General features: G+C 37.6%; 1 protein-coding gene across 1 annotated transcript in view; it reads right to left on the bottom strand.

Moving 5' to 3' along the window:
• LRP2 (LDL receptor related protein 2) overlaps positions 1-16058 on the bottom strand; it is a 153320-nt gene that overhangs the window by 95534 nt on the left and 41728 nt on the right. Inside the window, exons 9-14 of the mRNA XM_012555290.1 lie at positions 14478-14597; positions 7963-8091; positions 6368-6537; positions 3903-4126; positions 3094-3300; positions 1251-1453 (exon numbers count right to left, since the gene is read on the bottom strand). Of these exons, the coding sequence (XP_012410744.1) occupies positions 1251-1453; positions 3094-3300; positions 3903-4126; positions 6368-6537; positions 7963-8091; positions 14478-14597 (1053 nt within the window). The remainder of the gene's footprint in view (positions 1-1250; positions 1454-3093; positions 3301-3902; positions 4127-6367; positions 6538-7962; positions 8092-14477; positions 14598-16058) is intronic.

Below are 16058 nucleotides of genomic sequence, written 5' to 3'. Positions count from 1 at the left end.
TGAGAAACTATTTGTTCTGTAAACCTTCACCTGAAGTACAATTAAAAAAAACAAAACAAAACAAAACAGGCCTACCACAACTGAATACCTTTAGTGGTTCGTCTTCCCAACAATTATGTCAGGCTCTGTCTTCCAACTTCAGTGATCAGAAATAATTACCAAAGACAATTTTAATACCATTTTTACCAGTTGTAAGATATAATAAATAGCTATTACTCACTGAATGCTTATTTTGTAAGTATGCTAAGTTTCACCTAATAACTCTAAGAGCTAAGTATTTCACAGAAGAGGAAACTAAGGCTCTGAAAGTTTAGACATTGCCCAAGATTATTCAGCGACTAAACAGCTAAATTAGGATTCTAACCCAGATCTGATTCCAAAACCCTGTATGTCTGCAACACAAACCACTTTATAATTCCAAAAGCCACCTTCAAAGTGGCAACCTTGGGAGACTCACTGTACACTGATTATAACACTGTCACAGCTTCGATTTACCAGATAAAGCATATATTTTCCCAGGATAACTACTTTGAAGGATAGTGATCTAAGTATATCAGTTCTAGTGTTTGAGTTGTTCTGTTTTTTAAATCAACCTAGCCTTTCTCCATCCTAAACAGACCCATCTCTTCACAAGAGAATTTTAAAGCTAAACTTGTCTTCCTCTAAATTACTGTTCATCAATATTCAACTTTATACCAACGTATCATATTGCTTTTTTTGATCCATAAGAGTTATATACAGTTCAAATAGACGTGTCAATGTTCAACTTAAACCATGACACACAAGCAAAATTGACTGAAAAACAACAGAAGATTAACCAGTCCCCGAATCAAAATATTTCTTTTCTTTGATAAGTGATCAACCAGAGACATCAAACCCACTTAAGTCTATGACAGACCTAACACATATGACATACACAAGAGAGGAGAAGGAAAACAATCTCTCTGCCTCCACCAAAAAGGAACACTTAGGCATGTCATTTTGTTCTTTTGGGCCTCAGTTTCTTCAACTGTAATATTAGAGGGCTGAAACAGGTTTCTCCTAGTAGATTTAGGATGGACGTTTTGGGTTGTTTTCTTTGGTGCTATACCCCTGGCACTTGCAGGTACCAAAAAATAGATCTGAAATACATCAATTTCTCCAGAATACCCATCTAGGTAACTTTCTAGGTAACCCTTCATATATTTGAGAATAACACTTTGAGAAAACCTTTAAGTCCAAGCACAGTTTCTATGGGTCTAGGGGCTCACCTCTGCGCTGTCTGAGGGAATGGTAAACAGTTACTCCATAAGGTCTCAGGGTGGACTGGTAGTATACTTGTGGGTTGGTTTCTGTGAACTTATTCGCCTTCATTACAGCCATCTTTGTCCAATCAGTAAAGAACAACTGCTCTTCAAACACGCTTATTCCATAGGGATGAGGAATGAGCAAGCCTCCATGAACTACTGTCCTCCTGTTACAAAATATATGCATATATTATATGATTTTTTTCTTGTTTTGCTTTATTTTGATTAAAGTGGAGTCAGTCCAATAAAATGCCTGAAAAACTTACTGTCTTATTACTAACATAGAATATACAGAAAACATACATTAAAGATACATGTGTATTGGCATCAACATTTGATAGGATTTTCATGTTCTCTTATATATATACACACACACATATAAAAGGGCAAAGATGTGTAACATCATTTTGAATTCCATAGATGAAAGAGAAGAACCAGGGCTTGGGAATCTGGTGCCTTCAAAAATTATTTCCCACTCAATCACTGACCATTTCTCAGCAATTAGGGAGTAGGACAGTGAGTGTTCAACCCACAATATGAAAGCTGAGAAACACACTAAAGTTGGGGGGGAGAGGCGGGGACAAAGGGCCTAAGGTGGCACATTTAGTGCACACCCAATAATAACATGGTACATGAGCAAATTCCAGAACCCTGAATGCCACCTGCTGGCAGAGTAACATGCAGTGACGATGATTTTAGTTCTATTCACAAGCTTTAATATCCCTTTAATGTCTCCTCACAGCCAGCAAACCAGTTAAATCTTTAACCTCGGCATAAAAATATTTAGACTATATAAAGTAACGTCAAAACACCCCTGTGAAAAAGAAAATTAGGCAATTTTGTCAATTGTTTTTATACAATATATTGGGTTTACTAATTTTTTTTTTTCCATTAAATTACTTCATGTTCTCACTGTGGGGACCAGTTTCAGTGATAGGAAGTCATAGACTTCATATCCAACCATTTCATTTAACCAAGCAGAGATTGGTCTAAGACTATAAAATGCAGTGGCAAACTGAGATAGCATCCTGACAAAATATTCCTTTCATTGAGAAAACAATAAAATCAAGTCATTTGGAAAAACTAAACTGACCAACCTACTTGCTGAATTCACTAAGAGTAATTTTTACTGGCCAAAATTTGAGGACATGTCTTAACCATTTTTTATTTTTTTAGACATTAAAAGGAGAGTTAGCTATAATCAGAGTAAAGAAAAAATTAAACCATATTCTACCTTCAAATATTGCTGTAAAAATACAAGAAGTCATAAATTCTCTTTGAATCTGAAATATATTAAAACGAACAACCCAACCCACTGCCATCGAGTCAATGCTGACTCATAGCAACCCTATAGGACAGAGAAGAACTGCCCCATAGCGTTTCCAAGGAGTTCCTGATAGATTTGAACTGCCAATGTTTTGGTTAGCAGCCGTAGCTCTTAATCACTACACCACCAGGGTTTCCTGAAATATATTAGGGCAGAGTAAAATCCAATTAATTCCCACTGGATAATGTTAATGAATAATAAAGCTTAAAGATAAAATGATCCTTTATCCCAAGAATAAGGGAACCCAGAAGAATAAATGGACTCAGGAGTTAATAAAAATTATATGCTCCACCTGGGATTGGGAGAAGAGGTAAAGAACAAATGCTTTAGGTAATATTCAATGTGTGTTATTATGGAATACAAGAAAAGCTAACAAATCTCAGAGCTGGTCACTTCTTGGAAAAGATCATTCAAGTTGTAATGTCAACCAAAAAGTTAATATTTTAATTCTGGTCCTTCTAAAGCCAAAAAACTTCTTACCTTTGAAGTCCATCATAAGTTACAGTCTCAATGTAATCAAACCGGGAGTCAACCCAGTAAACACGCTTTGATACTATATCCAGAGTTATCCCAGCAGGCCATCCCAGCTTTGATTTTACCAAATTTTTACGGGCACTGCCATCCATGAAAGCCCTTTCCACTGTAGGCTCCCCGGAAAGATTCTCCCAATCTGAGAAAAATAAATAACTACAAAAGAAAAACAAAAGATGAAAGGGGTCTGTTATTTTACAAGTTTACCAGGAAAATATTTGTTTTAGACTATGTGTTTCAATTAACGGAAACTTCCTCCAGCTGACTACAGAACCACAGAGTATAAAACAACAGAGCTAAAAATTCTTATTCCCCTTCTTAACATTCTCACCTCTTACTTGGCTCTGTCTTTAAGTATGTTTCCTCAGAAGTGGAGATTAGGAAAATTTAAAATTGAGGAAAAGTAATTATTATCAGTCTTGCTGGATGGAGTCACTCTAAACAACTTGTAATAAGATATTAGCATTGACATTCAATCCCACTAGGTAATGAGAAAGTGCCCCTTTTCCCTTTTTAAAAAACTTTACAGCCAATTGATGTTAGAGTAATCATCTTAACAATGGTGAAACATAAATAACCCCAAAAAGATTCAGTATTTTAAGGACACCAGCAGGTAGAATTATATTTCATCAACTCCTTTACAGCTACTATGAATAGAGATTAAAATGAACCTACAATTAATCCAATGGATGTTCAATGTATAGAGGGAGAGATAAAACTCCAAAAATAGAGGGATAGTATGTATTCACATCACTTACCCAATAGTTGGGTCTACAGCGATTCCTCTAGGATGCCCCAAGTTTTCAGTGATAAGGGTAACCCGATCACTTCCATCCAAATTTACCAAATCTATGCGGTTGACCTTGGTCTCCACCACATAAAGTTTATTATTAATCCAGTCCACAGCCAAATTCTCTGCTGCGTCAACAGAAACATTGAGAACTTCTTGGATATCTAAACTATTAATGTCAACTGAAAAAACCTGAAAGAAAAATCAAAATTATTTTAATTCTTAAGCATAACTAACTGCGGACACTGTTTTCTTACACTTCATTCAATGTAACATTATACGCTTCCCCTTCTTAGTAGTTGGTATTAAGACATAAAAGCACAATTCTACCGAAGCCAAACTGAAATAACTTTAAACCTAATAACAAAAAGGACACAATGTGTAGAGTTTAACATGCAGTATCTCATTTAGCCCTCTAAACAACCGAATGTAATTAGTACTTAATATTACTAACATCCTCAGATTCCAGTGCATTATCTCATTTAAGCCACTGAACAACCCTATGTAATTAGTACTTAATATTAATAATATCCTCAGATTACAGATGAGGAAACTGAGTCTTAGTCAAACAGCCAAGGAGGTGATGGAGCCAGAATTTGAACATGAGTTTCTGTGACTCCAAGGTCTGGCGTCTGGCCTCCTAATCACTAGCCCCAAGACACGCACCCATTTTGCTTAAATCATTTCTCAGGACCTAAAAATCCATACAGCCTTGCTAGAGTCCATGTGTATCATAAGATGAAAAAAGAATTCATAATATATTATTATCTTCAACCAACAAATCCTCAGCCAACACATGCTGTACAGCTAACCAAGGTGAGGAAGGCATTTGAGGTATCACCATTTTTGCCTTCTGTAGGTCAAGTAAGAGCAACTGGTGAAAAAAAATCTGGTTCTATACAGCCACAGGCTTCTCAACAAGAAAGTTGGCTGTTGCAAGCTTTAAGATGGCTAAAATTTTAGTCTAGGCTCAAGAAACTCTCCTGGCCCAAAAACAGACCTAAGAAAGCCACTGTTACAAGAGCCAGACAAAAAGAACCACCACCACCTTCCCAACCTCTTATCCCTCCCTGCCGCAGGAAGGACCACAGGCCACAGGAATGTGGTGGTTCTTAAAAATTTGAGCCAATACCAGGAGAGCATGCAGAAAAATCCACATTTCTAGTTTTCCTTCAACATGTAAAAGATCTGGCAGTACTGGGCCTTCAATAATACTTGGCAACAGTGCTGGAATGTGCAGAAATGGGCCCTTCAGACAGGGCATAGCTCTCCAGTTCCCCATAATACCACCCCTCCTAGCTAGTGCTGAGTGTGAACACCCAGTCCATTTACATGACATACCTAGAGACCACAGACTTTTAGGATTGCCACCTACAGCCTAGAGGGGAAAAAAAGATAACCTAAACTCTAGGCTGGTGCAAGTGCTGGCCCTAGGAATAATGAGAATAATTCTTCTTTTAAATATTGAACTACTTACATATTTATGACATAGTCTCTCAAGTTTTGTACACCAATGCTGTGCTTTTAACAATATTAATAAATATATTATTCATGTCTAAATGAGGAAACTAATTTCTAAATTCAAGTTAAGGCAGGTGGCCTTTACTTGCAAGACCCTATACCATCTACATCTCTGAGATAAAACAAATAATACCATGAAAAGCACTAACTTGACAATTTCACTAACTTGATAATTTGACATCAAGAAGGGCAGCTAAATGATCTACCATTGGTTTCTGTAAAAAATTTAATTTAAGCCTGTGGTTTTTTTGGTGGAGGAGGTGATTAGCTGTATTCAAATCATAATTGTTAATAATCCAAATTCAAAATCTATGCTTTTCATTTAAATAAATTAAAATTTATTAATGAAACAAGGAAATTAAGAGTCTCTACAATTTATGTGTCAATATTCTCCACTGCATTACTCAAAGTTGAAACTAAATCCCTCACACTTTCCAAATAAGACAGTGTAACAAAATTTTGGCTGTTAAACAAAATACTGTCAATATTTGTTATCCAATCCTCAATTACAGTTCCATTTAGAAGATGCAAGTAAAATCTGATTTTTATCATCCAGGAGAGCAGAGTACTTTTTACATTTTAAATGATCAAGTTTCAAAAATTACTACCAAATATCTATCCAGTTTTGAAAGAATGTCTACTATTTCTTTTAATTAGGCTTTTGGACTCCATTTCGAATAAAATTAAAAGTTGCTCAAAGCTTATCCATATAATAGACTGCATTGTATAATAGGGCACATGTAATTGTATAGCATGGAAAAGGTGCTGATTAACATAAAATATCTCAAGGGCCTTTTTTGTTAGAAAACAAAGGAACTTTCCTCTCTACTCCCCCCAAAAGGAAAAGCCATCAACACTTTGTGCTCAGGGTTCTATAAGCTCCTAAGATAGGCTCCTGAAATTTCTATTTACCTTATCTTGCATGACGTCTGTCCAAAAGACCCTGTGCAGGTCATAGTGAAAATCCACACCCACAGCCACTCCCCGGTGCTGAGACTCTACGAGGATCTGGAAGCTCCTTCCATGAATGTCACCAATTAGCAAATCCCGACCATTGGAGAAGATAACAGAGGCCTCGCCAGCTAAACATGAAGATGGAAGGCATTACTACTCCCTTAGGTAAGCAAGGATGGTGAAGTAACTTACAATTGATGTGATTTATGCTTTTCCAAATGCTTTCTTCAGTGTTACCTTACTCGATGTTTAAAATAAACCTCTGAGGTAAACACTATACCCATTTTATAGATGGACAAATCGCAGTACAAATCACAGTTAGGAAAAGTGTCCTGACTCTAGCAATGCACCTTCAGTGACACTGAGGAAAATACATCGGGTGTTTGCAAGAGTTATTGATCGTAGGGGCACCTTATGTCCATGTGCAATATTAAATTGTGTTAAACAGAGAACACATTTTAAGGATTACCAAGAGATCACTCTGCAAAAAACATGGCAAATCCAAATCTGCTCTACCTATATACTCACAGGCATGCAAAATAACCTGTGTATAAAGTTATTCTTTGCAGTCTTGTTTGCAGTAGCAAAAGATAAGAAATGACATAAAAGTCCATCAGTAGGGGACTAGTTAAATGTACAGCCATAAAATGGAACATCATGTCACTATAAAAAAAAAAATGAAGAGTTTTCTGTACTACTATGTAATACGGAAAGCTCTTAAAAATATATTGACATTAGCAAGATGTTATCACCATATGTATAAAAATAGGGTTAAATATCTCTATTTGTACATTCTTGTATATACGTAATTGTTAAAAATCACACAGAAAATCAGGTATTTCTATCCCAAAACTACTAAAAAATGGGCCATATATCAATTCAAATTCAGTATGTCCATTCTGAACCACATCTTCATAAGTTTTACATAAATTTACAAATTTATTGGTAATAATAATTACCAAAATTATTTCTATAGATATTTGTCACCTACATTTGTGATACCAAAAAACAAACCCACTGCCATCAAGTCGATTCTAACCACAGCGACTTTATAGGAACAGAGTAGAACTGCCCAATAGGGTTTCCAAGGCTGTAAATCTTTACAGAAGCAGATTACCACATCTTTCTCCCACGGAGCAGCTGGTAGGTTTGAACCTCCAACCTTTCTGTTAGCAGCCCAGCGCTTTAAACACTGCGCCACCAGGGCTCCTTACATTTGTCACAGGTAAGTTAATTTAAAATTAAATAACCATTCCATGATTAAGTGTGGTGGGTGACATAATAGCACAGGCCCAAAGTGAACCAAAACCAATAAATATATATTTAAAAAGGTCATCATTAATCTACAAAGAGATCCCTAATCATCAAAGCATCAAATTAATGTTGATCCATTCTTCCTGGCAGCAATTGGGTGCCGGGGGCCACTTGTGATCTGTGATGAAAAAACCCTGCCATCAGCATTAATGTGTATTTCTTTTGTCGTTTGCTATGGAAGGAGAATTATTAGTCAAAAGTTTACTGTTCAGATATACAAGTGTCCAGAATTTACTCACAGGAAGTGCTAGCTTTGCAGTGCCGTTGATGCTCCAAGACATACCCTTCTGCACAGTGGCACTGGTGATGGCCAATGCGGTCTTCACACATCTGGGCACAAATCCCCCATATCTGGCAATCATCAAAATCTGCCACATGAAAAATAAACCTTTGTAATCATATTTGCCAGCTTTTCTTGTGTACCCTTTGACAAAAATCCTGGAATAGTTTTTTAAATCTATAAGAAGGATAACTTTGTACAACACTATCTGGATTCATAGTCTTATTGTATTGCATTTTATTTATTAACGGTGGTTTATAAATATCTGAATTTTGGTGTAAGTGCTTCCTGTCAAAAGAGTGTTTTCTAATATGGTAGCCACCAGCCCCCTGTGGTAATTTAATTAATTAAAATGAAACCAAATTAATAATTCTGCTTCTCAGTCACATCTGCCACATTTCAAGCACTCAATATCCACATATGATTAGTGGTTACCATAGTGGAAAGCGCAGATACAGAACATTTCCATTATTGCAGAAAGTTTTATTGCACAGTTACCTTTACTGAGGTTACAAAATCATAACCAAAATTAAAATTTTCAAGACATGAAAAATGTCCTCATCTACTAATTTATTTATTATCCAATGTCCATCATATTACAGAGCTCTGTTCACTGCCATACAAGTCCCAGTTATGTCCCTCTAGACCAAATATAATTGACATATAATCAATACAATATGGGGTGGAGAGAACAAGTCAGCATATAAAAAGGCTTGAGGGGTACAGAAACTGTCCTATCTTGGGAAGACTGGTGCCAAATATCTTTTGTTTGGCCCTCCAGGTTCACATCCACTCTCCATCCTCCTCCACCTTCCCTGGGAGGCTGACCTCTATAGCCTATACCAACAGGGTTCCCATGCCCTCTGGTTCAAGTTAATTTTAATTTCTGCAACCACCGCACTCTCCAGATTTCTAGGAGCCAATTATATTTGCAACAAATGTCAGAGTTGTGAACTGGAATCTCCCACACCTGCTAGGTGGCCCACCATCTGGTGACTTCCAACTAGAAAAGCCCAAGACCCTGGGAGCAAGCTAACGGGTCCAGTTATCCCTCTAGACCAAATATAACAACAACATGGGCCAGTTTATCTTTCTTTCCAAGGACTGTGACTAATCAAAGAAAAATATTTGGAGGTGACAAGGTAAAATGACATGTGTTATAGAAGGCCCTCATTGATCAATCTCTTCTGTGCCCTCTCAGCCCTGAGAAAGTTCCACCTGAGGCTTCGCCCCAGTAGTAATGAAAGTACAGGACATTCGTCCTCAAACTCCTAGAATGTCACGACCTCATTTTGAATGCAGGGCCCACGAGACTATGCTTAAGAGTCCAGAGTCACCCTGGCAGCAGGAGTTCTGATGTCAAGCAGAAGGAAACCCAAGGCAGAGAAATCCTTGGGCATTAATGCTCTTTCCATCACCTGGACTACGACTGCTTTAAAGAGACAAATGATTATATAAAATCTCTACCACTTTTAATGACTGATTAAGATTGTATCCTTTAGAGACTGGAGAAACCCCAAGAGTATGGCCCCCACACACCATTTTAGCTCAGTGGTGAAGTTATCTCCGAGGTTCACCATTCAGCCTGGGAGTGGACAGCCCCGTAAAACCAAATGAAACTAACGAGGTACAGTAGTCCAGGGACAAGGGCAAGAAGGCTGATGGGGACAAGGAAGCTGGTGATAGGGAACCCAAGGCTGAGTAAGGATATTGTTGATGTGTTGTGAGATTGTTAACCATTGCCATAGGGCAACATTTGTAGTAACTGTTAAATAAGAAACTATTTTGGTCTGTAAGCCTTCATCTTAAGTGAGAACAGCAGCACAATTGGAAGAGCATAGTCAATGTCACTGAACTGTGCGTGTAGAAATTTTTGAAATGGTGTAACCTTGGCTATGTGTATTATCACCAAAAAAAAAAGATTGAGAAGTTAGAGGGTTGACATGCTGTGGGGTTGTTAACCAATGGCATAAAACAATATGTGTACTACTGTTTCATGAGAAACTATTTGTTCTGTAAGCCTTCACCTGAAGTACAAAAAAAAAATAAAAATAAAAAATAATTTAAAAAAAAGATTGTATCCTTTAAACCACTGTGGAGAAAAGTAAATTAATACCCATCATCAATTACAGTGAAGACAAGAAAAATGAAAGTAGAATTGAGTGTCTTCATGAGAGTAGAGAAGATAGTGGAATCGCATAAAACACTGAAACACGGCTTTACAAACCGTCCCCCTCCCCAGTACCTTCCCTTTTTATTCTTTGTCCCCTCCTACCAGCAATTACTGCTTTGGAAATAATTCAAAAAAGCCTTTTTTTAAAAAAAAGAAACAACCCTTTTTAGCTTAGACCCCTTTGGACACTCTGATCCATCTGGCTGTGTGAAATCCCACCATGCTGAATGACCTTCCTGCCCTCGCTCTACACCACGATGTCATTCTGTCAACAAACAGCATGTCCTGTCAATCAGAAACAATGAACCTGGGAAACTGCTTCAGCAAGCTGCAGAGCTTCCACTGCCAAGTCAAGACTATCAGAGGCAGATGAATGGTAGAAAGACACAAGATTTCATGTTAGGATTACTTAACTTTATTCTTGATCACCACTTAGGCATTCACTGGGGAGCCATGTCTCAGCTGATAAACATTGCAGAGGTTTCCAACACCTGAAGCCTCTGTAATGAGTCAGCCATGCAGAGGAGGACACAGAGTATTTGTTAACTTGAAATGCCTGAGAAAGCAAACCAAAACAGCAATTCTCCGAAAAGCTCAGCTGAAACAAGTGTAACTAGTTTCATGTCATGTATTTAAACTAAAGAGTTCTCTTTACAAGGAGAGTGTAATAGTCTTCTTTGAAATAAATGCGGAATAAATGTTACACTTGGCTTCAAAATTCAGGGGCAAATGAAGGATAGGGAAGCTCACAGAAAAGTTTTCTGCAGGTGGCAGGGGGCCTCATATTCACAAAGACCCTCAAATGTAGACTTTTGAGTTTATCTCCAAATGAGGTTGTCTGTACTGAAATCCCAGGTATATTATTGAAAGGATTGAAAAAAGATCTTCGTTATGGAACTTAGACTAGTGCACCATTCTCAGCCCACACTACCCCCAGTGTGATAAGAACTGACATTTTTATAAATCCTGAAATTATCTTGTGCATAGCATAATACTGTAATTTTCCATATTACACTGATTAATAGCTTAAATATAACATTTTATAACACAATAACTTCATAATGACGGGTTGCAAAAAATTGAAGTGACCCAGAACACTGACATTTAAGAAGCTGAGTCAGAATCGACTCGACAGCAAGGAGTTTGGTTTTTGTTTTTTTGTTTTTTGTTTTTTAATACATGGAAAAATAACCCAAGGCTCATCACAGATCTAGATATTGGAAAAGATGTTGGAAAATGTACTGTCTGGGCTTTAGGGTGGAAAAAAAGATTGAGAACAGATTGTGGGGCAGCACAAGACTGAACTAGGAAATCTGAAAAAGCAAATCACTTTTACTGAAAATATTTCATGGCCTATCAAGTTCCAACTGCAAGGCAGCTCAGTTCCAACTCCTCTTCGGGGGTTGGGAGAGAAAAAAAAGAGAAAAGCTGATGTAATACTGAGACTGTGTCTTCTGGTATTTCTATTGGAATTCCTTTTCTACTAAGAGAAAAGGGAAATGCCTAGAGAACTAAAAGACTGGAAATGGGATTGGCAGCTGGGTGGCAGTAAAGGGGGGTGGAGGGCTCTGACATTTAGCAAAGACAAAGGAGCAGCTTCACGCCCACAGATGAGCACCACTCAGAGAGAAAAGGGATGCTGTCCTCACAGGGATGCCAGGACACACAGGCAGGAGCGCCAAAGTTGAAAAGCCCCTTAACAAATGAGGATGTTCTTCTGAAAGTGTTTTAAATTACTTGAAAGCATCCCAAATGTAATATAATTATATAATAATAACACAAAAAGTATCCTGCAGTTTTTTTAATGCCAGTTGCAGATCACAATGTTTACAAAATGTTTGGAAATTATTATTAATTAGAGAAGGGGTGTTTCTTAAATATTTCAGCATTTTCTCTGAGTCTCCAGGATCTCTGGGTCTGACTTGTATAAGTCATTCGATCTTAACATGTCTGGGCAAACATGGGGACATAGTCCTGGTATTAAAAACCTAAAACTACCTACTTTGAACACCATAAGGACAACCTCAAGTGGACTGCTTTACTGAGTATAAAAATCCAGTTTTTCTTGGCATATGACATGTAAATGAACCCCAATATTACAGATCTCTCAAAAGTTCCAAGTTTAACTTGCAAACAAGAGTTTATTTCTGGTGCTAAAATTTTTGGGGGGGCTATGTGTAATTATTAAGATCAACCGTGAGCTGACACTAAAGACTGACTATACTCATTACGTTTACCCAAATTCAATTTTAGAAATTATTTTAGAAGAGATACTTCTGCAAAAGTATTTCTTATGCATGCCTTGTTTGTTTTTATCCAGAAAGCTCTGAAGAATCTAAGGATTACCTAAAGACCATAAATATTCTGGGGAAAAAATGAATCATCTACATTCTGGGGATCCATAGATGACTACCAAACTTCATTTTAATGAATAGTTTCAGTTAGCTTCCAGGTGCTTTCACCAACAATTCCTGATAATATGCTTATTGGGAAGCAGTGAATTTGTTTACAGTGATGAGAAATGGCATTGATTAAGGGTAATGGTTGTACAGTCAATTAGAGTAACTGACATCACTAAGCTGTTGAATTGGCAAATGTTGTGTGATACATGTTTTTACAACAAACAAAAAAAATAGACTAGCTGTTGATGCTGTTTATGTACCTCACGGGATTTGTTTCCTTAGTTTGTAGGTTTAGGGTTATGGTTTCATGGGACACCCCAATGAATTAGCCTAATACTGTTTTTAGGGTTTCTGTTCTACCTTCTAGTTCATTGTGTAGTGCATGGGGTCTTAAAAGCTTGAGTCACCATCCAAAGTACGATTGATCTCTATTCACCTGGAGCAGCTGAGGAAGGAGAGTGAAGAATCAGAGGAGGAAACGGAATGTATGTTCCATGAACAACTGTCTCCCTTGCCTTGAGACTAGACGAAACAGATAGTGCCTGGCTACCATTACTGCATTTTGATCAAAGATACTACAGAAGGATCTTGACCAAAGGGGTGGGGAGGAATGCAGAACAGAATTCAAAATTTTCATAGAATCCATTTCAGAAGCCATTGAGGCTGGATGGACCCTCAAAACTACTGCCCTTAAACTAAAACTACAACCTGAAGTCTTCTTTAAATCAAATGATAGTTTGATTGTGCTCTTTTAAAGAATTATCTACATGGGATCAAACTGACACCAGCAACTCAAAAGGTTAAATGAGAAGCTTAGGGTGCAGTGAGTTTATGTTAATGGTGGTGGAATAATTTGGAAAAGGATGGCGAGAATGGTTGCACAATTTAAAGAATGTAATTGATGTCAAGGAATTGAACATGTAGAAATTGTTGAATCGGTATCAGTTTTACTGGGTGTACCATTTTTTTAACTTTCTTTTGTGCTTTAGGTTAAAGTTTACAACTCAAGTTAATTTCTCATACAAAAATTTATACATATATTGTTATGTGACCCTAGTTGCAATCCCTGTAATGTAACAGCACACTCCCCCTTTCCACCCCGCGTTTCCCGTGTCCATTCAACCAGCTCCTATCCCTTTCACCTTTTTTTAAAATTCAGAAAGCAGAAAAAAGAAATAGAAATCAGACCATTAAAAATTAATTGTTCAAAGGACACTTGGCCATGTCTAATTCTGCCATTATAAGACCTCATCCTAATCACAGTTGGATGCAAAGTTGGCTCACATCAGAATCAATCTCCACGTGAGATAAATCATTCTTATAAGTCAGATAGGAGAAATATTTGGTGCACTGGTATCTAGTTCAATGCCAGCCAACAGCTGGAAGCATCATGATAAAGAATGTTAGCTCAAAGTAGAGGAATTACCAACCAACACTGCATGGGTACCAGCCCACCAGCATGGTCACTACAGCAGTAGCCTGGTGATCCTCTGCTGGATCCTGGGGAGTTTGAGCATCCTGTAGGAGAGGCCAGGGGAGCAAAGCAGGGGTACTTGGTGGGCTTTGGGAAGTACATCTACATCAAAGAATTTCAGTATACAATAACCAGTATGACCCTATGGGCCCTGCTTCCAAATACTTAAAAAGAGAACACAAAAAGATTTCTCCATCATCAGGTAGTGGGTAGGCTTCTTGTAGTTAATCAACTCACTCATCACAGAACCACTGTTTTGCCTTGTGCACCTCACAAAAGCTTATCAGAGTTTTTAAAACTTTGTATGTTTGTATGGTACAGGTTTTCTGTTAGCACTGGTTTGCTCTTTGCTATGACAGACCTCCCTGATGTCAGAGATCATAGAATCCATCATAAAAGAGCAAGAGCTCCCACCTGTCACTTACCAACACAAGTACGAGAATCATTGCTGTTGATGATATAACCTTCGGGACAATAACACACCCCTCCAGATGGCGACTTGTAGCAGTTGTACTGACAGCTCAAGATGGGACACATAGACACACCTAAACAGACAAAAACACTTTGTTAAATGAATGGTAACTTCTTGACAACTATGAAATAAAAGCTTTTTTTCATAAGTAAAAGTTAAGTAACCATGTAGCAGAAGTAAGGAAGATTTATCAACATTCAAGGCTTACTACAATATGATGCAATAAAAGCTCAACTGATTTTTCTTTTTAAAAACTTTTTCAAGAGGTTATGACTACGTATAAGTGATTTGAAGTGCTGTTTATGGAAAAATCAGGTCATAAATCTATCTTTGTGTCTATACCGTAGAAACGGCCAAGGACTTCCAAGTGACTAGATTGAGAATATATACTAAAATGTCAGCCATGGCTAGCTTCAAGTGGTGGAATTTTAGGTGACTTTTTGTTGTTGTTGTTGTTAATTTTTATTTTCTAACTTTTGTACTATGACTATATATCTGTTGTATAATTCTTAGAGCTTTTTAAGAAGGACTCTAAAACCAAATGGCAAAAAAAAAAAACTGCCAGGGGACCTCATACCATCAAGAAAGCAGTGCCGGGAGCAGAGCACGTCGTTTGGACTGGGGTTCCTGCACAGAGAAGCTCCTAGCCCAGGGGAACACTGAAGAGAAGAAGGCCAACAGAGAGAAAAAGCCTTCCCATGGAGTTGATGCCCTGAATTTGGACTTTTAGCCTACTTTGACCGTGAGGAAATAAACTTCTCTTCCTTAAAACCAAAAAAAAAAAAAAGAAATTGCCATAGAAATCTCTGCATATTTAAATAAAGTTTTGTCACAAAAAAAAAAAAACAAACACTAAAGTAGGGTTTCACTTATATGGCCATTTCTGGGCAACCACTAGATAATTTAGTTAGAGAGTATACCACTGTAAAATCAGAGTCATAAATTCTTTTACAAGGCAGTCAGCTGTCCAGAACGTTGATGGAAGAAGCATATTTCTATAGTCACACACACACATCCAAAATATGTATATATACCTAACTCCAGTCAGTTTCCTCACAAATGAGTGTAGTAACACAATACATCATCTAACAACACTGGCATAGCAAACTCATTTAAATTTCACCAGAAGCATTCTATTTTAGTATAGCAGACAAGACCTTTTTCCATAAATACAAGCCAGGAAACAAAAATCTCTAGAACACCTCTAGAGCCAGCAAAATTTGAGAGAAGAGAAAAAAAAAGCCACAATTTTTTTTGAATCTCCTCCCGTCAAGAGATGGAGTCTATTTTTCTCCAGTCCATTAAATCTGGGCTTGCCAAAGTCACTTACTTTGGCCAGTAAGACATTAGCAAACACAACATAAGGGAAGGCTTGAAAAGAGCTTATACACTGCGGCTTGCCCCTGAACCACCATGTAAATAAGCCTGGGTTAGCTTGCTGGATGATAAGACACATGTCTGTCGCCCAGCTAACATCAAGCCAACATCCTCACATGTCAGTGAGCTAGCCAGCCCATAGAACTGTGAGAAATAA

This window comes from Trichechus manatus, unplaced genomic scaffold (genome assembly GCF_000243295.1).
Source record: "Trichechus manatus latirostris isolate Lorelei unplaced genomic scaffold, TriManLat1.0 scaffold00037, whole genome shotgun sequence".
Taxonomy (NCBI): domain Eukaryota; kingdom Metazoa; phylum Chordata; class Mammalia; order Sirenia; family Trichechidae; genus Trichechus; species Trichechus manatus.
Note: the sequence above shows the minus strand (reverse complement) of the source record. Positions and strands in the feature narration are given on the sequence as shown.